This window comes from Zootoca vivipara, chromosome 2, assembly GCF_963506605.1.
Source record: "Zootoca vivipara chromosome 2, rZooViv1.1, whole genome shotgun sequence".
Classification (NCBI taxonomy): domain Eukaryota; kingdom Metazoa; phylum Chordata; class Lepidosauria; order Squamata; family Lacertidae; genus Zootoca; species Zootoca vivipara.
The window spans coordinates 40,593,296-40,618,301 of record NC_083277.1 but is presented as its reverse complement, the minus strand read 5'-3'; the positions used below and the strand labels follow the sequence as shown (position 1 = coordinate 40,618,301).

Here is a 25,006-nt window from a genome sequence, read left to right as displayed (position 1 = left end):
AAAGCTTCCCTAAACAGGGCTGCCTTGAGATGCCTTCTAAAGGTCTGGTAATTGTTCTCTTTGACCTCTAGTGGGAGGGCATTCCACAGGGTGGGTGCCACTACCGAGAAGGCCCTCTGCCTGGTTCCCTGTAACTTGGCTTCTCGTAATGAGGGAACCGCCAGAAGGCCCTCGGAGCTGGACCTCAGCTTGACTTTGCCTCCATAGGCAGAGGAAACGCTGCTTCTGAAAACCAGTTGCTGGAAACTACAAGAGGGGAGAGGGCTCTTGTACACAGACCGCAGTTTCTCTTTACTCAGAATTCCATCTGGCCCCTCATTTGGAAGATTTGGGGTACAGTACAGTATTCAGTGTGGGGTATGCTAGACCTGGCTTTTATATGCAGAAAAGAGTTTTTATGGTATTTTGGTTTTAACCCTCAATACTATTTTGTGAATCCCTTTGGATTACTTTTTGTGTACAAAAAAAATGACAAATCAGTGCAATAAAATAATAAAAACCTGAAGATAGCAGATCAAAGGTTTAACCACCATGATTGATTTATATAGCACTATACGTATTTATATAGAACCAAGAAGGGGAGGGGGGCACAGGAGAGAGAGAATGCAAGGCTTCTAGCAAACATGCTAAGTATTTTCTTTTTGTCAGCATCAATAAGCCAAAAGCGAGCTTTAGTGTAGAGATGATTGCTGATATCCAGGACTGTGCTTCCATTCTTTCCAGAGAAAGCATTTGCCTATTGAAGCATAGAGCAGATATTATATCATTAAATATTTAATCAGCATAGGCAAGGCAACTTGCCATGCCAAGTACTCCGGAAGATAATGGTAGTTCTCTTGCCCTTCAATATTAAACACATTCAGAATAAACAGGGTGCTAGATCCTGTATAGGCAGCGGGGATCTTGTATAATTATGTTTAGAACTTTTATGGTACAGTGGCCATATTGAAGAATATACAGGACAGTATTTCAAGCAGCCATCTCAAAAGCTCCTGCTCATTTGTGCATATAAAACTTTATTCTATCATCAAACCAAATCTCAATAAGGCCAGTAAGTAGACAGAAGATCCTGACTCGAATATAAACATTCTCTGGCCAGGGAGTTTGCAGAGTAAAATATACAGGATACAAATGAAGGACTGATTGTGGACTGGCAAACTTGCAGAAGAGAACAAATTGACCTCTAGAGAATCAGGAAACATTACAAACAGACAGTAAGGCACAGAGGTTGAGAAGGGAGGGAGGAGGGGCTGGTTCATGGCAGAGGACACCAGACAAAGCAACATGTCCACTAAGTGGGAAGTGGAGGTGGAAGAGCTGGCTGCATTTCCACGAACATTTGAGTCTAAGCTCTAGTTCAGGCATTCCCAAACTTCGGCCCTCCAGATGTTTTGGACTACAATTCCCATCATCCCTGACCACTGGTCCTGTTAGCTAGGGATCATGGGAGTTGTAGGCCAAAACATCTGGAGGGCCGCAGTTTGGGGGTGCCTGCTCCAGTTACTATCAGTATTGCCAGAACTAAGTATGGTACAGAAGCCCCACAGCCATCAATGTATTTAGATTTGTCCTGTCTTAAAAAGCTTAGGATATGTAAAAGTCAGGCACTGAAAAATTGGCTTATAGCACATCCCTGTTATTCTTCTAGAAGTATATTTGCTTCTGGAAGAGGCCTAGGTTTGAACTTTCACAGACTAGTGCTCTGCTCTTTAACATTTTCATTCGGTGCACTAAAAATATGGTGGAAGAGAACAATAAAAAGCACTTGCTGTCTATGAGCTGACCTAAGGAAGAAGAGGAGCAACCTCCAGCCAAAAACAGATATAAAACTGGCTCCAAAACATCCTTACGTAATGCAATGAGACACCCAGAAAAAAACATTCAGGGGGTTAAATAAAGAAGTCCAAATTACATAGTGTTGAAAATGTAATAGGGAGCAAGTCAGCCAGCTGTGAAGTGGTGGTTGTTGGGTTTGTTTTTTTGCCACTAGTCAATGACAAAGGAGGTGCAGCTCTGTCTTGCTTAAATGTCTCCAATTCAGTCTTTGATGTGACAATAAGGGTCTCTAAGCTTGCCACAGGCAGGCTGAGTGGGCAGATAAAGCATTTGCCAGAAAGCTCAGGAGGCAAGAGACCAGCAAATTCTCTCGTTCCATGGAGAGCAGCACATGCAGTTGATGCACAAGGACTTAGGAATTTAATATTCTCTTACAGAAAGCAAGGCCCTTTTTATATGCAAAAGCCTGTTTTTAAACCTTTTATTTTCCATTTCAAAACAAACTTCACAAAACCTGCCTCCTGCTAGACAAATGCATAGCAGCCTTACAAAAATAGGAAAGAAGTACTTCAAGATACACTGCAGTCTGAAGAGGAGAAGTTCTAATTTAAATCTGTCTCTGAACACACCACTTGAGCTTTTCATACATACAATAGAACGGGAACTGTTAATTCAACGACAGACTTATAAACTTATCTATATGTTCAAATCAAGAGGGGAAATGCTTTGCCCGTTTGTTTTCACGTGTCCGAAGAGGGGTCTACACACCACGACCTTGCAGAAGATTAATGAGCCATCTTCATGTGCAGAAACAACACATTTCTTCCAGGTGTGAAAGGTTTGTGAGCTCAGCTTTGGACTGTATAATAAATGGAGAGAGATGGAGTACAACTTGATCTTACGTTCCCCCTCTGCTTGTTTGGATAGCCTAAACAAAGTCATTCCCAGTTACAGAAGGGCAGAACCTTGCAACCAAGGTGGCTAGCCTGTGGCTCTCCCAATGTAGTCTTACCCCTACCCTATAAAGTTTAATCAATCTAGGAAGGTATTTTGAAGAAGAAGAAAAACCTGCCCAAGTGGAGTCAAAATTTCAAAAACGTAGGGACCAGCAGGAAACCATTCCTGCAACATTTCACCCAGCAAGCTCAGGAGTTTGAGTATTTGGCTCCAATCTATTCTATGCACAAGCCCTTCGTAGCAGATTGTCCAGATCTTCCCTGTGATACTTGCTTTACAGCGGCCTGTGTTCCACTGCACCACTGGAGGAAGCACAGTTCCAAATTCTTATTATCCGGAGCCACTCAGGAATTTGCTGCCCTCAGAATGCCTGCACAATCAGTTTCCGCTTCACGTCGCGGCTGAACCTGTTCATTTTGAACAATTCACTGTCGTAGAAGGCAGAAAGGTTGTGGATGTTGATCTGGCGGGCCTGGGAGGGGGCAGAGGGAGGAGAAGAATATAAAGAGATGTGTTTGCCAGACTTTCCCACAAGCTCCAAAGAGTTTAATCGAGAACAGATTCATCATGAATGCATATCAGTCTAGCAAAAAAAAAACCAACAACCAGGAGAACAGAAAAGGAGATGACTGAACCGTTAAGGGCACAATAAGGGCACCTGCCTCATCTTTGAAGAGCAGATCTGCTGGATCAAGCCAAAGGCCAATCTAGTCCAGCCTCCTGTTCTCACAGTGGTCAACCAAATGCCTATGGGAAGCCTGCAAGCAGGACCTCAGTACAACAGCGCTCTCCCCTCCTGGTTTCAAGCAACTGGCATTCAGAAGCATTGCTGTCTCTGGCAGTGGAGGGAGCACACAGCCCTCCAGGTTGGTAGCCACTAAGACTCTACTTCACGTTAAATCTGTTTCTGTGATCGCTATAACTGTACCTGAAGGGGTGCAGACTTTTAGCTCCTCTCCCACAGGGACACCTGGCAGACTAGATGGACTTGGGACATTTTATCCACGAGGATTTAATGCTGCTAAAATGAATGTGGCATCTCTAGAGTTTCCTTGATCTTTATCTCTATGCATTGAGGTCCTTTTTCCAAGGATAGCTAGACTGCAACTTCTCTGACCACCAGGCAACACTTAACTGTGGCTGGTGGGAACCGTCGTACAGAAACACCTTAGAGCAGGCATCCCCAAAACTTCGGCCCTCCAGATGTTTTGGACCACAATTCCCATCATCCCTGACCACTGGTCCTCTTAGGGATCATGGGAGTTGTAGGCCAAAACATCTGGAGGGCCGCAGTTTGGGGATGCCTGCCTTAGAGGGTCGCAGCTTCTCTATCCCTGCATTAAAGCTTCAAGACATGTGTGCAACACCCAAAGAAGTTGTTGCAGAGGCTGAAGCCCAAAGGCCTGCCTGGTTCTACTGTACTACACTTCCCCTTGCAACAACCAATGCTCACAGCCCATTTGCCCAAAGCTTAGAAAGGAAACACAGGAGGGCCTCAGAAGGGTAGATTTAGGCTCCCAAGCACAGCAAGTACGTTGGGGAAAAGTCACCCACATACCTTATCAACTAAGTCTTTCTCTGGCACCTCAATGGTATCTTGCTGAGCCCCGTAGCGATTCCTCTGGTACATCATCTGTTCCGACACCAACTGCTTCAAAATGAACAGCAAGAGCTCGTTGTTATCTCGCTTGAAGGCGAGGTACCTGGAGAAAGTCTGTGCAGGAAAAACAGGAAGCAAGGTTGGGAGAGTCATCAAGATGATCACACAGATTGAAAGGAGTGGGGGGTACATTCCAGTGACACCCCCCCCCCAACTCAATAAAATGACATCATCTTTAAGTAGAGGAATCAGCCACTGACCACAGAAAAATACTTCAAAACAGGCTTTCTGAGGAATAAAATGCTGGACTTTTTGGAGAACCCTGGCTACTGAGTTTTTAAGGGGAGAACAGCAAGGTCCCATTACATTTCATGGACCTTGATTGACCTCCCACTTACCCTGAAAACCATGCCACTAATCAAAAGGGTTCCACATTATGCTGCACTTAGCCCACCTATTTGCCGCCATTCTAGAATATCCTATATCCACCAGTTGTGACATTAACACTCTGCTGTTAAGTCATTTGACTTGTCCCATCCCCTGGTGCTACCAAGAGAAAGCAACATAAAAGGGGACTACGGTGGTACTTCCAGTTGTGGACAGGATCCGGAACTCCGGTCAAATCCCAAGGTTTTTGCAACCGGAGATGCCTGTTTTGCGTATGTGAGCGGCGCGGTAGAGCACTTCTGTGCATGTGTGCAGGGCGAATCCCGGAAAAATACTTCCGGGTTTGCCATGTGCGTAACCCGAAGAATACATATCCAGAGTTGCACGCAACTAGAGGTACCACTGTATGTGTGTGTGTGTGTGTGTGTGTGTGTGTGTGTATATATATATATATATATATATATATATCCTACTGCAAAGGAGAGTGAATGGAGAAAGTCACTTGCATGGGATCTCGTTCTTTTGTTTCATAGGCTCCAGCTACTGTCACAGGAAATCAGCGCATCTGCTCTAGGGCTTTGACTTTTCAAGGAAAATAACAAGGGTCTTTAGTCTAACCACCCCTGGCTGTTTTCAGTCTGCCTAGTTAGTAGGTCCAATGAGGCCAATATAAACATGTACAAAGAACTGAACCACTTTTTGGGTCTAGCCCTGTACCTCAATTACACTGAAGTTCTGGAGGTGTCAGTTGTTGACCCCATATTCCTTTAAAAAGGAAAGAAAAGGAGGACCTCCCACCTACTCAGCCCACAAGCGCAGCCTCACATACCTTCCGCATGCTCCTCATGACGCTAAATTTCTGCGTGTCAATGAAGCTCTCCAGCATCACCCGGATGGCCATGTTGACGTCGTCCTCCACTACGTAGTCCCGCAGGTGCATGCGGGCATGGGCCTCAGCCATCCGGATCATGGACTCAATGTGGCGCACGGTGATGGGGATGCTTCCAGTTGCCTGCAGGGAGAGAGAAGGAGCATTCCAACTTGCAAAGAGCTTGCTTCTGATCTTGTTGCCTATGTATGTCGGCAACATATCAGTTTGTAAGCCCCTTTTGCCCGCTGTGAAGTGGTATATGGTACGGTAGAAACTGGACAAACTCAGTAAAAACACAGTGAAAGACGTTTAAAGAGTACAGGGAGGTAAGCAGAAATATAATGAATAAAGAGGATAAAGGCTTGGTTCAAAACAAGGGTGCTCCATGTCACTCTTGCCCATTCAGTCCCCCACTTTAAGATTTTTTTTTTTAAACCCGCACAAAAAGTACAGAAATAAAACCAGTAACACTGTTTTATGAGATGACCAGAGGGCCGCCTTTCAAGCTGTCTTTGAGCTGCATGCTCAATATTATTCAAGTGCTGTAGATTTAGATAAACTTTAGCAAAATTAAACTTCGCACACACAACTTTTCAGTTCAAAAAATATTTTTCCCCTCACAAGTGACAGCAGCGCCAAGTGAGTAGAGAAGACCAATGGTCGCCCCACGGGTGTGTCAAATGTGACCCAGAAGTGACCCTGGGGCCACTCCCTCTGGAAAAACAGACGGCCAATTGCAGGTGATCCCACTTAAGAGATGGAAGGGGGAAGAGATCCTGGGAGGGCAATTTGCCATCTCTTGAGGCCCTACTTCGAAGGCCTGAGCAGAAATCAGGCTTCCTAGCTGCTTGAAGCTGCTGTCACCTGCAAGGCGGGCAGGGAGACATTTAAACTTGAGAAGCAGCCCTTTGATCGCTGTGCAAAACTGTAAGCTGACAGAAGAAAAAAAGCTGGCAAATGTTCGAAGATCCTCTGGGAATAGGGCTTTGATTAACAGCGTAGAGCGAACAAATCCCTCCAGCACACCTCAGTTCAGTGCTTCTCCATTGTCCTGCAGAGCCTCTGTTGTTGCTGGCTTTTGGGGGGAGGGGTTTATCTCTACGGTAGTTTTTTGTTATGTGAATGGAGCTGCAGACCCCCTAGGTGGGTTTTGCAAACACTGCCTTAGTTCAATGCTACCAACAACTGGATGGAGTGCGCCATCTGCTGGCAGACAAACTGCAATGCACAGAAGATGAGCAACCTCCCAGCAGGATGATTTAGCAGATAAAACTCTTCTAAAAAGGCACAGGAGCTCCAGGGCTGTGTTGGAGCTGCTTCACTTGTCAGGTGAGAGGGGTGTCACCTGCACATTGCACAAGGCCCAACAATTCAGTATCTGGCATCTTTAGGTAGCAGAGCAAGGCCCTGTCTACTTCCTGCCATGTCTGCTTACCATGGATTCTTTCCTGAGTTCACTGTACATCCTGGCAACTTTGTCCTGGTCCATCTGGTTGAGTTTTGGGTGGACTTTTTCCTTTGCATAAATAATGTACTTCTTCAGGATCTCCTGTGGGATGGGCTCTACGCCGTAAGTATTTGGGAGGATAATCTCTTGGGAGTCTCCGTTCGCAACGTCCTTGCTGTTGGGGTGATGTTTGATGTGACTGCCGACAACAAAGCGAGCCAGCATCTCGTCCTGCAACGAGTCATTGAAGAGGGAACAGGCAACTTTAGCAGTCCCAAAAGAGAAAAACCTACACCAAGCAACTTGCAACGTAGAGGGAAAGAGAAAGGGCAACCCTGGGTTGAAGATATGCAAGCAGTCTGTCAAGAGTTGGACCGTGTTACTAAGCAGCTGCGTTCATCCAAAGTGTTCTCAGTGGACGAGGCTGCTGGGATGCAGAATTTATCACTGCTTCTTCATAAAACTATGCCAATTGGTAGCCCCTTGGCGAATCAGCCCTCAAGCCTTGCTCAGGTCATAAAGAACTTGCAAAGCCTCATACCTGAACAGGATCCACTGTGTCCCTGACCACACAGAGGATGTCAAACCGAGATATGATGGGCTCAGTCAGATCCACGTTTTCTGAGAAAGTCAAGGAAGGGTCATAGCGCCCACCTAGAAGGAAAGATGGCGGCTTAGAAAGAGCTGATGAACCCAAAGACCAGTGCTTTCCCCTTTCCTGGTACTGATTCATCTTTGCACCCGATTACACAGATTCCTTTCCCCCTCTGGACCTACATACACGCAGCAGTACATCCAAAGCCAACAGCATGTGTCTTTTCGAGCAACTGTGGAATAGCAACAGCTTCCTACACCTCTTACCTATGGGGTTGGCGGCAGCAATGATGGTGCAGCGAGCTTGCAGAGATGTGACAATGCCAGCCTTGGAGATGGAGATGCTCTGCTGCTCCATGGCTTCATGGATGCTGGTCCTGTCCTGATCAGTCATCTGAAGAAAGACAAAGGCATTCACCTATCAAAGCAACTTGGCCCCTGAATACTTATAAGAAAGAGCGACATCACCAGAAGCCTCCAAGCAACTGTGTTTAGCTATTTACCTATTTAGGTGTTTTCTAGGACAGAAAACCCCATAGGACAATGGCTTATAGCAGACTAGTCTATCTTTTCATTGAGCACCATACTCTGATTATTGGTGGCTCTCCACAGTCTCAGTCTCAACTGCTACATTAAAAAAACAACAACCTGGAGATGTCCAGGGTCTGAACCTAGCACCTTCCACGTGCCCTGCCATTGCACTATGTTCTCTTCCCGACTTCTCGAGAAGTCATGAATTCACGAGCTAGTGCTACCTGTTTATATTTTACTTATTGTTCACATTTTAAAAATCTACCCTACCCTTACCCGATATATGACCATTGACCGCTTCAGTCTGCGGAACTGGCACTGTTACAGGTACCACATAAGAAGAAACTGACAGCACCCACTCTTTGGAACTCCCTGCCGATTGACACCAGGCTGACACTTTCGCTGTACTCTTTTTGGCACCTGATAAAAACGTTTTTGTTTGGGCAAAGCCAACAAAAGTCTGTATAGTTAAAGCTATGGTTTTCCCAGTAGTGATGTATGGAAGTGAGAGCTGGACCATAAAGAAGGCTGATCGCCAAAGAATTGATGCTTTTGAATTATGGTGCTGGAGGAGACTCTTGAGAGTCCCATGGACTGCAAGAAGATCAAACCTATCCATTCTGAAGGAAATCAGCCCTGAGTGCTCACTGGAAGGACAGATCATGAAGCTGAGGCTCCAATACTTTGGCCACCTCATGAGAAGAGAAGAATCCTTGGAAAAGACCTTGATGTTGGGAAAGATGGAGGGCACTAGGAGAAAGGGACGACAGAGGACGAGATGGTTGGACAGTGTTCTTGAAGCCACCAACATGAGTCTGACTAAACTGCGGGAGGCAGTGCAAGACAGGAGTGCTTGGCGTGCTCTGGTCCATGGGGTCATGAAGAGACGGACACGACTAAACAGCAACAACAAATGTTTGTTTAGGCAAAGCTAATGTCAAATGCTGACGCGTGTTTCAATGTGGTTTTTTTAGCCTTTTGTTGATTTTAATCAATCAATCAATCTATCTCATTTTTATTAAGTCTCCAACAATATTTCAAAGCATTTATCATAATATACAACTTGTTTAACATACAAAGTTTCTTCTTGACTTCCCACCACTTTCCTGATGTTTTTTACTCCTTTTAATTAGCTGTATATATTTTTATTATATAAACCCCGCTACCATTAAATCTTTCAGTAATCTGTTGGTTAAACGATTTCAGTATTTTTTTTTGGGGGGGGGGGAGTTGGTGTTTTAAATATTTGGTGCTTACTGCTAATTTTATTGCTTTATTCTTTTTTTTGTAAGCCACTTTAAGGTTTTACTACAATCAAGCAGCATATGAACCTTGCAAAATAAAAAATAAATAAGCTAAATACTTTGCAGGACCGGTTTCCAGGTCAAAGATCCGAGTCTGCAGCCTTGACCTATGTGGGCACAGCCCAGGCAGCTTTATTCAAAATCTACCTTGGTCCTGGTGCCCGAATCAACACTCACCTTGTCAAATTCATCTATCAAGCAAACCCCCCTGTCTGCCAGCACAAGGGCTCCGGCCTCGAGGGTCCACTCCTTGCTCACGGGGTGCCTCTGCACATAAGCAGTCAGACCGACTGCAGAAGCTCCCTGGCCAGTGGTGAAGATCGCTCTGCTGGACGCTTTCTCCACATATTTGAGGAACTGAGACTTGGCCGTTCCAGGATCTCCGCAAAGCAAGACGTTGATGTCGCCACGGACCTTATGTTTTCCTCCTAAAGCATTTAATGACACACACGAAAAGCGAGTCTAACTAAAAGCTTATCATTCAGGTACCGTACACTAAAATGTGGAACTCAAGTGCTGCCCTCTAGAGGAACAATGTAATACTGAAGGAGGTATTTCAACAAGAAAAAGATAAAACAATGCAGAATAGCACACTTTGCTGGTATCCTTTCACAGGGGCCATAAAACTGGAAAGGAGGGACACCTGGAAAGGAAAAACCAGGTAACTGGACAATGGACAGAATTCCCAATTACCGGTAAGCTCTGGGAACTTTAGAATCATGCCATATATTGCAACATTTGGGGCAGAAAGGTCTGGTGCAAAACGTTCAAAGTGGCGACTAACCATTTTCTTCTGATTGCAACGAGATGAGTGAACTGCACTGAAAATTAAGAGTGGCCTTTCAAAACTGTCTGTCAAGTCACACCTCTCTGGTGTAATTTCCTTGTAGCACTATAGAGATAACCTCTGCAGCTGTTAAGGCAATATTGATCAGACAGCTTCTTTGGGTAACAAGCTCTTTGACCTACCTGGATTTTTGGGTTCTCCTCCGAACAGGGCTAGAGCCAGGCCCCTTTTGATGTCTTCGTGTCCATAGATGGAAGGAGCAATGCTGGCAAAGATCTGCAAGGAAAGCCAGCTGTTTACAGGAGGTCATCTTGGATGACAGAGGTAGCAAGAGAAGCAGCCATGTTACAATGAAAAGCTGCTTAAAGGCTCTAGAGGTCCACTTGCATAGCAACATCAGCCACATGCAGTGGAAAGAGAGAACAATTGTGTGCTTGACTGCATGTGTGGTGCTATGGTTTGAGACACTCAGTCAGCAAGCTCAATGGATCACAGTCTCTCAGTCCAACCTACTTCACAGAGCTGTTGCGTGCATAAAATAGGGAATATGAGAACCATGTGCACCACCTTGAGATCCTTGGAGGAAAGGTGGGATATAAAATGGACCAATGTGCATTCGTGCATATTTAGATGTGCTAATTTAGAAAGGGTTAGGGGACCCAGGTAACACTTAGCAGCTCATAACTGCACATTGTGAGCATACATTTGTGAGCATACCTTTTGATTTCGTGTAAAGGTTTTCTTGGAGAACCACAGTGGCCACTCCGAAAGAGTTCTGCAGCAGGGAATTTATTTATTTTTTAACTTGAAGCCTGTGGGCCTTTCTGTTCTTGGAATCAAAAAGCTGCTTGCCTTTGGATGAATAGCTAGACTAAGGAAGTGAAGGGCTGGTAAAGCCTGCTACTAGGGGAGCAATAATTCTCCCACACATTGAAATACAAACACACTGTAATTGAATGCTGGAGGAACAAATGGGGCGACAGAAAATATTTGGGGGAGTACCTGGAATCTTCTACATGCCAAGCTCCTCCATGCAGGTTCTGACTGGTTAACCCATTCCCTGTCCTCAAGTGGGAAACAAAAAACCCAAAGGTGAATTTGGGTTCCAAACTCACTTTCTCTCCAATCTGCTCATCCTTGGACAGGCCTACGATGACCTTCATGTCCTCATCTGTGAGCTCCCCAACAGCCACCTTATTATCCTTCTTGGCAATGTGATTAGCCAGGATCACTGTCGCAAAGACGGGAAACCCATTGGCAGTGTTCAAAGATCCATCATAATTATTATGGTATATTCCAGTTAGCTCCTGAAAGGCAAAAGGGGAGAGATTCTTTAGTCACTGGTACCAAGACAAATCCCTGCAACTGAAGGAGCCACAGAAGATAATGAAAAGCCAAGCTGAGTAGATAGATGCCTTTTGGCATCATGGTGACATATGCGTGACTGAGCTGCTCTGGAAACAAGTTGCTAACTCCATTTGATGTTGATCGAAGCATAGTTAAGTGTCTGAAGAAGTTTCCTCAGAGTGGCGTGGACACTATTGTTCTGTTTAATAGATGTGATGCATATGACACATTAACACAACATCTGCAACTTCTACCTGGCAAAAAAACCATCATCATCTGTTTTCCTTTAAACTATTCTGCTGACAATAGCGCCTTCGCTTCTTTGAAGTTCTGCAAAGCATGCCAAGAGTCTTAATTTCCAAGGAATCTAGATGTAAACCTGAGTTGGCAGCCTACAAGCCTAGACAGGTGTGTGTGTGTCATCATGCAGATAAAAAAAGTATCTGCAAAAATATGGAAAAGGCCAAAGTTTTTATTTTCTGCTATACAGTATAATGCACAAACCCACCAGGGGGCTTAAGAAGCCTTGAGTTAGCATTCTGGCATGCTTCATTCACACAGCACAATTTTAATCAAGATGACAAGCACCCCCTTCTCAAATTCTATACACCAGAACATTTTTTTAAAAAATGGTTTTGTGAGTGTCAGTCTCTCATGGCTTCTCCCTCTCCTTCCTCTGGCATTGTACTCACAATCTCATCTCCTGGCTTGCAGCTGTCAACTAGGTCGGCAAGCAAGATGGCATCCTTGGAGCGAGGGAGCCTGCCCGCTGCCACCTTCCCTGGGCTCTCCTGGATTTTGATGCGCTGGTAGTTCTGGTAGACCGTCTGTGGGGAAACAATATTAATCAGCCAGCAGGTCAAAGGCAACAAAAAGGACACACACACAAACACCCCAACCAACATTCCAGAAGGGAAAGAAGGAAACCACAATATCAAAAGAGGCATTGCAAGCAGGTCTCTCTAGATCATTTTCCCGTTACGTTTGCAAGCCCAAAGCCTTGCAAGACCTGGCTCTATAGGGAAGGAAATGGTACAAATGTTTTCTATGTATCAGCACTGCATTTATGACGACTAATATGGCATTCTATGCTTTCATGCAAGGACAGGCCCCTTGCCCTTGCACCCACACAAGAGGCCTCCAGGAGAGCAGCCATGCCAGTATGCAGCTGCAAAAAGACAGAGAATGTCTTGTATCTACTGCATTGTGAAGTGTCCATTCAAGGCAGACTATCACTCCCCAAACCACCACTATACAAAGTCGCATCGACTTTAAACAAAGGCACCACCCTTCAAGGTGCCAACACATGACAGATTCCCTGCAGAAGCCACTGGAAACTCTCAACAGGAAAGCGAGACTTTGGGAAGGTGATGGATAGGGTTGGCTGCAGCAGTGCAGTCTGGGTGTGCATGACTAGGTCAAATGGAATATCATGACTTATCAGTCTCTCCTTAAATACCTCCAAGCGAAGAAGAAAGAGCTGAGCTCTGGCCTAATTTGTCCCAGCTATATATGACACATGCATGCCCTTAAGACATAGAACAGCAGGAGCCAGACTCCTAAAATCACCCTGATCCTTGCTTACCTCTTCCATGTTAATTTCAAAGGGACCCACGGACTGACACTCTGGGCAGGATCCTGGCTTTACTTCCTGGTTCTGGGACTGCGTGAAAGGCCCTAGGATGAAGCTACACTTGGTGCAGTTGTACTTGACCATGCTGAGCTGGGGCAGGACCCCTGTGCAGCTCGTCACAACTCCACTCGTCCGGATCAGCTGGTTCAAGTGCAGCTGCCTAAGAGAAAAGGCGAAACAAGCAAATAAGTGTTGAGATAGATCCCGTACTTTCAGGGAAGTGAAAAACAACCACAGTCGTCTCCAGGCTATCATGGCAATTCAAATGCAATTAAAACAAATGCACTGTCTTAGAATGGATTATTTTAAGAAAAAACGAGTTCTTATTCATAACAACTCCCTAATGAAACACACACCACAACCATCAGAAGTCTTGCCACCCAAGGAGCGAGAAGGAAAGAACTGCAGCTACAACGTCTAGGCTGGGATTTTCCAGAGCTTCTTTACTCTCCAGGGTTGTTCATGGTCTCCAATGCATGGGAGAATGCAGGTCTTACAACAGAAGAAAGGAGCCAGCAGAGGCCGTCCAGGTTTTGCTGGGACTTCCAACTCCCAATCAAGACTAGAGCAGAACTGCATGTGGTCTACACAGGTTCTCAATCTCCTTAAATATTCTCCTAATTTGGGTGGGGGTATTTGTGTTTTCTGCACCACCTAGGTTTGGATTCAGACTTACTCAGGCTTAGAGTAGACCCACTGAAATCAGTGAGGCATCAGATGATCTACCTTGAGTCCCATTGATTTAAATGGGTCTACTCTAGTAAAGGCTGGATCCAGCCAATTTCTTTTTAAACATGCACAGAATCTGAAATTACAATTTGAATCCTAAACATTAGTTTCAACATAAATCTGACTGAAAACAGTAAATCCTCTAAAGGAATATGTTACAGATTGGAGGAGTAACGTGAAAAGGAGAGGTATGCTTCTGCTTAGGGAAGATTTAACAAACACAGAGCTTCCCCCCACCACTCAAATAACATTCATCCCTACTGCTGTCACTAAATGGTTCCTTGTTGTGGTCACAGGGGATGAGGCAAGTAGCTGGAGCTTATCCACCAAAACTCTTAGCAGGGCTGCTCATCACCCAAATCAAACCAATTCCTCACCTGAGTGATCTTAACTCCTCCACCAGAGGCAGATGGGAGATGCGGACGTGGATTTCCTTGGCAATCCGGTCATATTTGGGGTACATAGCTAGCACCACTTCCTTGGCCGCTTCATCAAATATCTTCAACATTTCCGCTGGGGCTTCTGGAAGGAAATAGGCAAGGACGTGCTCCCGAGCAGCCAAGTCTTCATAATTCACCACCAGGCTCTCTCTGTTCTCTTTGGCACAAAGACACAATGACAAGTACGTTTTTGATGGCTCAGTTTTTCCAACCCATCATAAAAAAGGTGTAAAGTATCGTGTACATTAAGCACTACGACCTTACAAATGACAATAGAACATATTCTTCTACATCATATAAATGTATTGCATATGATGTTATCTAATGAACCGTTCTGAGTATCCGGCATAACCTTCTTCTCTTCCTCTTGCTCTCTGATCACTTCTGAACTATAAATCTATAATATCTACAGTGGTACCTCTACTTACGAATAACGAATGTTTCTACTTACAAATGGAGCTCCGTCCGCCATCTTGGATGTGGTTTAGATAGGATTTTTTCTACTTACGAATTTTTAGATAGGGTTGCTTCGACTTACAAATTTTTTCTCTCAATGCATTCCTATGGGATTCGACTTACAAATTTTTTCGACTTACAAATGTGCATTTGGAACGCATTAAATTCTAAGTAGAGGTACCACTGTATACAGGTATGGCATAGGCTAGAAATTAAATAAAGCTGCAGAAGTCCTACAGGTTAGTCACTTCACTAACCAGTTACACTGATGAAGATGCTGGGAATAAAAAAAAAAGTGGGTTCCAGATTAGAAAGGAGATGCATCTGAACATGATTTCAGTCATCAATGAAAACATTGAGGAAATGGGTGCTCTTCTCCATCCTCTCCCCCATATTCCCACACAGCTGTACCTTTGCACATGTCACTGATCCTCTCCTTAAAGACATTGTGGCCATGGTCATCCACATGAGTCTTCAGGAAGTTCTTGAAGCGGTGGTAGATCTCAAGCCGAGGAGCTACCATAGACACCCACTCCCTCACAGAGTGCCCTTTCATGTCTTCCAGGTTCTCAATGCTCTCAATCATGTCTTCATCTTCATCCTCGCCATCGGCAGCTCGCTCAGCCAGGCGCCTCTTGCGCAAAGGACGATCCTCATCTTCATCATCACTATCTGGAGTTTCCAGAGGGAGTAAAGGTGTTTTTTTTTTTTTAAAGGACAGATCAGACATAAGGCTTTTGATGCTACTGGTTAATGTAGACAATTCTGGAGAGCCAATCTCTGCGACAAAATACAGCTCCAAGTCTAACGACCTCACATCCTGTTTTGGGATTAGAACCCATGCCTTGCATGCTTACAAAATGAGACACGCAATATTAACAGTGCAATCTTACCGTATGCATGTTTACATGGAAGTAAAAGGTAAAAAGGTAAAGGTAAAGGACCCCTGGACGGTTAAGTCCAGTCAAAGGCGATTATGGGGTTGTGGCGCTCATCTCGCTTTCAGGCCAAGGGAGCTGGCGTTTGTCCACAGTTTTTCAGGTCATGGGCCAGCATGACTAAACCGCTACTGGTGCACAGAGGACCGTGAGGAGTGCCAGAGTGCACGGAAACGCCGTTTACCGTCCCACTGCAGCGGTACCTGTTTATCTACTTGCACTGCCATGCTTTCGAACTGCTAGGTTGGCAGGAGCTGGGGCAGAGGAACGGGAGCTCACCCCATTGCAGGGATTCGAACAGCTAATCTTATAATCAGCAAGCCCAAGAGGCTCAGTGGTTTAGACCACAGCGCAACCCACTGTGGAAGTAAGTCTCGGTGCATTCAATAGGTTAAGTGCACACTGGATTACAGCCTAAAATTGCTCTGCTATCACTCAATTTCTTGGAATTTTAAAGATAATTTTTAAAAAGGGAGAGGAGACTGCAGCTACTTTGCTCCTTTCTCTGGTATTGCTGCTGCTGCTGCATTACACATGAACTGAGTCATTTTGAAAGCATTGCCAAAGGGCAACCTACAAATATTCTTAATATATAAATTTATACAAATAGAAGTGCCAGCTGGCTGCTCTTCAGAAGATGCATTGTACAGGTATAAGCTGTCGAGCAAATAGAAACAAGCTTTATAGATTGTTTTCTTCCCCACCTCATAATACTAAAACCTGGGGTCATCCGAAGAAACTGAATGGTGGGTGATTCAGAACAGACAAAAGGAAGTACTATTCAAACTACGGGTAGGTAGCTGTGTTGGTCGAAACAAAATAACTGTACACAATGGAATGATAGAATTCACCACCACAAGATACAACAATGTGATGGCCACCAATCTGGATCGCTTTAAAAGGGGATTAAGACAGGTTCATAGAGGCCAACGGTATCAACAGCTACTAGTCACAATTACTCCTGGATCCCAGTTGCTGGGGAACCAATGGTAGCCATGGGCTCTCGCATCTGGCTGTCCACTATCAGAAAAGGGAACTGGAGCAGAGAGGCATTTGCTCTGATCAAGCAGGACTCTTCTTATGCTATTAAGCTGCAAGTACATACCATAAAGCAGGCCGCTGTGCATGCGGCCCAGGCCACGGCCCATCTCACGGTCCCTCTGCCTCATCACTCTCTCTGCTGCTTCCCTTTGGCTGGCAGTCAGTTCCTCCAGATCTTCATCATCCACAGCCAAGCCTTCAGGTTCGTAGACATCAAGCTCTGGAATAGGGCGGTAGTCCCTAGACACACACATTCTTCAGTTAATCAATCTGCAGAGCGTGGGTGAACCATCTGTATACCTCGCTTAAATTTACAGCAGAAACAAGCACCTGTTCACCTGTTCACAGAGAGTCTGTTGCACAGCACCTACCCAGGAAAAACGCAAGGTGCAAAATGTACGACATTCTCCATTTTTGCGTGGAATAACAACTGCAGTTTGAGTCTGTGCATGGAAGAACATGAGAGGAGCCTGCTAGATCAGGCCAATGGCCCCTCTAGCCCAACATCCCATTCCCGGAGGCCAACTATGGTGAGAAGCCCACAAGGAGGAGCAGAACACAAGAGCGTTCTCCCCTCCTGCTATGGTAGATGTTGTGCAAATGGAACAGAAAAAGCTGCACTGTGCAAAATGAGATACAGGAATACAGATATCCACAAAGGCAGACACCTTGCCATGGGGTGGGTAGACTCCCCTACCACATGTAGCTAGTAAGTTTGTCAGAAGCTGCACTGGGTGGGAAGTTAACTCCTCTGCCCGGCAGCCAAAGAGTAACAATGGGTTTTTCTGACCCTTGGAAGTGCATGCAGAACGTCAACAAGAGCATACATGGGCCTTTATCAAATTACCTAGCACCATCAGTGTACATGGTACATTGCAAGATCTGAAACAATAGCATGCTCTCTAATCCTATTAAAGGAAAATAGATTAGAAGGAAGAGGAGATAAAGAGGACGAGGCAGATATATAATGAATTAAAATAAAATGTAATTTTCTGAATTTATCCCAAAACACAATTCCACAAAACAGATGCAAACAGAGGATGTAAATGGGCAGTGTAGATTGCTAGACAACAGCACGGTCAGACAGCAAGGGAGATCTGCCTTTTGCACGTGATGCCAATGCAGATGCATCTGGGTGGGTTCTTCCACCTTTATCATGATGCTCACCTGTCAGTCTGGCTAGAAGTATCATTGAGGCAAATGGAGCAAATTCATACACAGTTAAGATGTTACATGTGAGTAGTTGTCCACGGAAGCAGCTGGATATTTTTTTTTTGGGGGGGGGAGCAATATTTACAAACTTCTGAACTAGAAATGCTACTAGAAGGCATGCCAGATTTTGGTTTGCTTTCAGCAATAAAACCTGGTGAAAGCAATAATATATTTTGCAGACATGTTCCCATCCACCTCAACACATAAATGATGAAAAATCCAATATCCTCCATCAGTTGAGATCTTTTGAAATAAATCCTAATTGCTTATCCATGTAGAAAAGAGTAACTTTGCCAAATGTAGAACACCTGCACCTCAGAAGCTTCTTATTTCAAGGAGGTCCAGTTTCCATCAATGCAGATGTATCAAGGTATCACCTGAATTCTGCCACAAAATAACTCTCACAGGAGCAAGTCTCCTACCTTTCCATCCCTTCTCCAATCAGCTCTTCTCCATCTTCCTCTTCATCAGGGAGCTGGTCTGTTCCCAAGAGTCCTTCAGATTCATCCTCAAAGGGGGGCAGATCTCTCCCAGGACTAGAAGTGAAGGCTTCTCCCCTACGAGAGCTGCGTGCAGGGCTGGTTGCCACATTGGACTCTGAGGAATCCTAAAAAAAACACATGGTGCCAAGCTTAAAAGTTACAATAAACAATATCCTTAAAAGCTGGGTTCTTGGAGTATGCAGGGATGTGCTTTAAACATATGGTATGTACACTATCCCACGTCAGAAAGCAGAAACCTTCCCCTGATATGTGCAGTGCAATCATACACATGCTTCATCAGAGGTAAATCCTTCAGAGTTCAGCAGGGCAGGCTTGCACTAAGCGTGCACAGAGTTTCTTGTTTACACGCAGGGAAGGTATTTTGAAAGGAAACTAATTCCACATGCAAATTGCCCCTGCATTCTGAAGTGGTGCAGCCCGGACACAGATTCACCCCTTCCAAGTGAGGACTGGGCCCGTGCATGAGGTGGGGCGGGGTATTTTGCAGGCTGGTGTTACAGCAGAACATAGTTGGGGTGTAGATGCCATCAGCCTACAAACACCCTCCGAAGCAAATGGGTGGTTTTTTAAAATAAGATTCCTCTGCAGAACCCTTTGAAGGCCGGCCACTATGGGAGGAAAACAAAAGGCCTGAGGGAGGTCTCAGATGGGGGAAAGAAAACTCCTATCAGCGTCAACCCAGAGAACCATAGAATCAGTTGGAAGGGAATCCCAGGGATTTACATATAATCTAAACAATTTAATTTAATTATTTATTAAATAATTGAATTTAATAATTGTTTAATAATTTAAATTATTTAGTTAAAAAATTTAAAGGGGGGGAACTGGATGTACATTTCCAAAATATAAGATAAAAAAACAAATAAAATAAAACCTACATACAGCAACAGTGTTTTGTGTTGTGTAGGCTCCTATGATGTAAGTAATGCTAGCCTGCTCCCTAAAATATCACTGGTTTGCTCATTTCTACATATTGGGTGCCTACATTCTACATGTGCAAATGGGTTTAGATACCTATTAGGTCCATAAATTACCATATAGCAATATATTCAACACAAAAAAGCGACAGTTTGTTTTGGACAAAGGACAGCTGGACATATAAAAGGCCCTATTGCCTCCAGTAGTTTAGGGCCTCATCAAATCTAAATCCGGCCCTGCCCAGGGTCATCTAGCCCAACCCCCCGTGTACAACCCCCAAGGAAGGAACCCATCCGAGTCCAGCGTCTACTCACCGCCATCTCTGCCGCTTCTACCGAGACTTCACCGCTCCCCCTTTCCTGCTCACAGCGCCGGACGCAGCCCGAATTCCGCGCGAAATGGAGTCACGTGGCCAAAAGCCCGCGAAAGCTCGTGAATAATAAATAAGCTCCTCATGAATATGCAGATAAAGTGGCGCCGCCTCTTCTTGAGCGAATAGCGGAGAGCGTGCTGCGCCTATTAATCAGCTCCGAAGGAAATTGGGTGGTGCTTTAGCTCGGGAGGGAGGGCAGAAGGCATGCAGCCCGACCCTGTGCATTTTGGGCTGGGGGAGGGGACTTAATTCAATTGCCTTCAGTAAGATTTGATTTTGAGGAAATGTGCAGAAAAATGGTTTGTCCTTGTGCATAGGGTTAAATTAATTAGTTTTAATAAGATTAAGTGTTCCCTACCACATAGTTTAGGCCGGCAGGAGGAGGAGGAAATGGAGATGCTGGGCCTGGGGTGATGGTTTCGTTAATGCGGGACATTCCCTCTTCAATATTTTTCCTCGGCTGGGTCTAAAAACACGTTTCCCATCTCCTTAGCTCCATTCGCCCTATATGACGACTTGAAGGAGGAAACAACCAGTAGCGCGTTCTGTTACTTCCCATTCTTTTCCACTTTTTAATCCATTGGAGGCTTATGTGGGGAACACCCTGTTCATGAACTTTGTTTATAGCTAGTTCAAAATACAAGGGCCTTGACTGCTCACTGGGGCAGAATCTCACAGTTCTCACCGACATGTTACACCTCTGCCAAAAGGAACTCGTCAGAGGATAGGCTCATTCACATGGCATGCCAGCTTGTTACTGATCAGCTCATATAGTCCAAAGTACAGGGTGTCCCGCAATACTTCCTACTACTCAAGCAAGTGAGCCAAGCAACACACTAGCTGAAAAAGTAAAATAGCAATGGCTGCAAAATCCCCACCAGCAGTATGAGGGTATCCAGATATTTTGTAGAATTTATATGCAAGATCACCCCGGCTAAAATCCTATGCACGTTGACCTGAGAGTGCGTCTTCATGAACAAAAGTAAGACATACAGTACAGTAGTTCCAAGTAAACACCCACAGAATTGCTCTGTCAATACAGATAAGTGGTTTAAAGGTCGGTAAGTGAATTGTTTCAGGAGACGAGAGTCCTTTGAAACATGTAGGACCGCATTTTGTGCTATTCACGAACGGACGTTGCTAAATGGATATTAATTCTTTCAAAGGGTCCCCTCCCCACCCCATCTCGCGCTTTCTCGCTGCTTAGCTGTCAAGCAAAACGCTCCTTTAAGACCTTTCGCGTCCTGCCCTCTGACCCCGCCCCACCACTTTGCTCATTGGCTCCTTCGGTGCTTTTGTTTCGCTTTTGAGTACGGCTTCTTTACTTAGGCGCTTCGCGATTGGCTGAAGGCCATGAGGCTTAGGGAACGACGCTCAATTCTCCCTCACTAAGTGACGGCCGAAGAGTTTATTTGCCTTTTCCTCTTCCGCAGGGAACTGTTCGCCTTCGCCCCTTCGGTTGGAAGAGACTGCTAAATCCGGGCGGGCTACAAGGCCCCCCGCGACGCCGCAGAGCGCGGGGAAGTGACGGGTTGGGCGTTTTGCGGCTGTAGCTTCGCACGGTGCGCTAGCGACGGCCCTCCCCCCGCCCTCTACACGCAGGCACCCTCCTCCCCCTTTTTGGACCTGGGACAGGATCTCGGTGGCTTCGGGGATGGCCGGGCCGAAGTCCCGGGAATGAGCCACCGGCGCGAGGGAAAGCGGGAGAAGCCTCCTCCTCCTCTTCCTCCCTCTGCCAGCGGGCGGGTGTAAACAGGAGGCTGCGGGCAGCGAACGGCTTCTCCTCCGGCTGGAGAGAAGGGGGAAGAGAAGGAGACAGAGAAGGTAGGAGGAATCTCCCCCACCACCTTCCGAAGAGTACCCCGGTGGTCCCATATGGGGGAGCGGGGATCACCCGTGCACGGTTATTATTTATTCCCCGTGTAGTGATGGCCAGGCTCCATTGGCGTGAGTCTCCGATTGCTGTTTTCCTGGCACGGAAAAGCGAAGCGTCGCGGCTCCTTTTTCTGCTGCCCCGTTTTAAGATGCCGTGTCTTCCCCTCCCCTCGATCTAGTAGCCACGATTCCCTGGCACGCAGCTCCACTTCTGTGTCAGATATGGAATCCCTTAAATGCATCCTCCACCCCACCCCCCGTTTTCCACGAACTAATGGAATGGGATCGGCAGAGGTTTGTTTGCCTCTTAAAACATTCAGTCGCAGGATCGTTCTTCAGGCTTCAGCTCTCCTCTTCCTCCTTATACTGTATCGTTTCCCCTGTCGTTGGTTTTGACCCATATGGTAGTTTCCTTTTCCTCATGGTATCGGGGTGCGCGCTTGCCCTCTTTCCTTAAATAGGGTGACGGCACGGAGGGTTTGTTTCCACCACTCAGCCCAAGGCCCCTTTACTGTCAGGCGTGGGCCTCGGACATAAAGGGGATGACTGCCGTTTCCAGCACCCTCCGAGCTTGTTTGCTTGGTGCCTATTCCCTATTAGAAAACTCCCATCGCCCTCTGTGACTACCGATTTGTGTCCATACTCAACTGTTTTATAACTGGTAACTTCTGGTAGCTTGTGTATATAGTAAATCCTGATTGTGCTCTTCATGGGATTTCTGTTAACTGGGGTTTTGGTATAAACACCTAATAATCAAGTGTTAACGATATAACCACTGAGCACCATGCCTGTGTATTTCAGTAGTGAGCCTTTCGGAAAGTTTGGTGGTGTGTGAGTGCATGCAGAGAGACCGTTGTTTTAATAAATAACGGAGACCGTTGTTAGCATGATGAGCTAAGATGATATAGACTGTGTGCTTAAAATCTATAAGTAACCCAGCTGTTCAGACCTCTGACATTGCAAGGACTGTCAGTCACAAATCCAAAGGTGCCCTTAGCTTTTGAACCGATGTGTTCCTACTTTCAACTCCTGCTGCATATTGGTATCATTGTGAATGATCTGTTGGTGAAATGACACACTTTTTCTCTGTCACATTTGTGCACATACGCATTTTCTCCACTCTTCCTGTTTCTTGGGACACAGTCTTGAATTTCCAAGGAAATGAGTGCTTTCTGGGCCTTTTCTTATCGGCTCTGTACTAGACACAGGATCTCATAACCAAGACTGAATTTGTAGCTACGAAGTGTGCAGAGGTGATTTGAGAGACTGAACTGAGATTGACCCAAGACATGTTGCTTCCTGAAGAGCAGGGTAATGTGATGACAATGATTAAAATTTATATACTGTAATGCACTTTGTCAAGGACCACAGGGCAGTTTTCAGCATAGAGCATAAAAAAGAATACAGTACATATCAATACATAGCATAATACCCCTGCAAAAAATTTAAATGTATATAAATGCAATTCATAATAATAAGCAATGCATAGTAATAATACACAGTATATAATATGGAGCAGCAATGTCAAATTATGCACAATGTCATCCCAGCAATAAATTCCACAACTCAACCTTTGCAAAATAAAGAATTTTATTACCTGCTCATCTTGGGTGTAACCGTACAACATAATACTCCACTTTCTACATTCCAGTGTACTGACAGTTGAATCGTACTCCAAAATTGTTGATGTAACAACATCCTGCTCTACACCTGAGGGCTGCAGGCTGGCTTCGAGGGTGCAGGGTAGGCTGCATAGTGTACACAGCTCTGTCCTCCAAATGCTTTGCTGCCATTCCCTGTCACCAAGCATTTGCCCTCCGAGATGTCTGTCTCACTCTGACCCCGTTTGCACTATACAATTAAAACAATATCATACCACTTTAAACAGTCAGTGCTTAAGTTCCAAAGAATCCTAGGAACTGTAGTTAAGGGTGCCAAGAGTGGTTAGGAGAACACTTCCCTTCACAGAGCTATGCGGTAATTCTCAGAGTTCCATAGGAAGAGGAATTGACTGCTAAACTACTCTGATAATTGTAGTTCTGTGTGAGGAAAATAGGGGTCTCGTAATGACTCACAACACTCTTAACAAACTACAGCTCCCAGGATTATTATTATTATCATTATTGGGGGGGGGAGCCATGCTTGCTTAAAGTGGTAGGATACTGGGCTTCTAATGGTAGGGTCAACTCTGACCAGTCCAGATGAAATGTTGTTATTCTGGCTGGTTTAAAGCTCGCTTACCAGTGTCCTGTGTGACAGGAAGTTCAGTGGTAATGACACCTCTGTTAGAGAGAGAGAGAGAGAGAGCTCGTAACATGACATATGCCATGATTAAGTTGTTGACTGTTGACTGTGAGTGTTTCATGGTGCTGGTTTCATTGTAATCAAGCTAAAGGTATTCATAATTATTAAGGCAAATCCTCTAGGGAAGTTATTGCTCAGGGTGCTTGGCATGTGTCTCTCAGAGGAGATAAAGCTGAGGCTTTAAGGCATGACAAGTTGTTTGCCAACACGCGTATGTGACAAGCATGAGAGCTATGCACGCTGCATTTTGCTTTGTGGATTTTGCAGCTGGAGAATGTGACCTGGTATATTCAGAATGAGATTTTGCACTGTGCATAATGTTGGTGCCTGCCTGATTTCACTGATGGACAATAGAATATGCACACTGATCCAGTTCTTAAATGCATATACTGTACTTTGAAATCAGTACCCTGTTGGCTCTGCTAGAATTGAGTTCTGACTGAGCAAGTGTGCTTACAATCAGTCTTAAAGTGCCTAAATACTACAATACTTCTAAAAATGTATATCATAACTAGTCTTTAAGGCTACAATCCTAAACGCATGTATTATGGAGTAAAACACCACTGCTCCCAATATGACTTCTGAGTACTGTGTATGTTCCTATTATCAACAGCTGAATTGGATCCCTTGAGTTCTAGTTCTGTGCTGTTTACAAAAAGAAGAACAAGAAGCTTAAGACTTTCAGCAGCCTAACAGCTTCTACTGGTACCTTTTCATACATATATTTGCTGTCCCTGTATGTGCTTGGGAGGCAATGCAGTTACAGTAGTAACAACAGGGCTAAGAGAAGTTGTGAAGTGAGTCCAGTTAAAGGTCACTGCTGTGGTAATGTTAGGGTGGAAGATGAAACTCACTGCTTGTCCATTGTCGCTTCTTTTTACAGCCCATAAAATCTTGACCCAAATTTAAGGTTCTAGAGGCATAAATGAACTGAACAGATGTTTTATTGTAGTGCTGTTGAAAACCCTACTCTCACAAGCTTG

At 45.1% G+C, this 25,006-nt stretch overlaps 2 protein-coding genes across 2 annotated transcripts in view; one reads left to right on the top strand and one right to left on the bottom strand.

Annotated features, from left to right (window-relative positions):
• Positions 1-1,420: 1,420 nt before the first annotated feature.
• On the bottom strand, positions 1,421-20,090 carry MCM2 (minichromosome maintenance complex component 2). Its single transcript, XM_035106470.2, has 16 exons — positions 19,786-20,090; positions 18,473-18,657; positions 16,903-17,078; positions 15,271-15,531; positions 14,341-14,560; positions 13,187-13,394; positions 12,294-12,428; positions 11,370-11,561; positions 10,437-10,530; positions 9,645-9,895; positions 7,900-8,026; positions 7,580-7,692; positions 7,027-7,269; positions 5,550-5,732; positions 4,292-4,447; positions 1,421-3,205 (listed from the first exon to the last, which is right to left on the bottom strand). The coding sequence occupies exons 1-16, from the start codon at positions 19,789-19,791 to the stop codon at positions 3,095-3,097; spliced, it is 2,661 nt and encodes an 886-aa protein (XP_034962361.2). The 5' UTR covers positions 19,792-20,090; the 3' UTR covers positions 1,421-3,094.
• Positions 20,091-21,223: 1,133 nt separating this feature from the next.
• TPRA1 (transmembrane protein adipocyte associated 1) overlaps positions 21,224-25,006 on the top strand; it is a 29,861-nt gene continuing 26,078 nt past the window's right edge. Inside the window, exon 1 of the mRNA XM_035106471.2 lies at positions 21,224-21,668. The gene's annotated coding sequence lies outside the window, so the exon portion shown is untranslated. The remainder of the gene's footprint in view (positions 21,669-25,006) is intronic.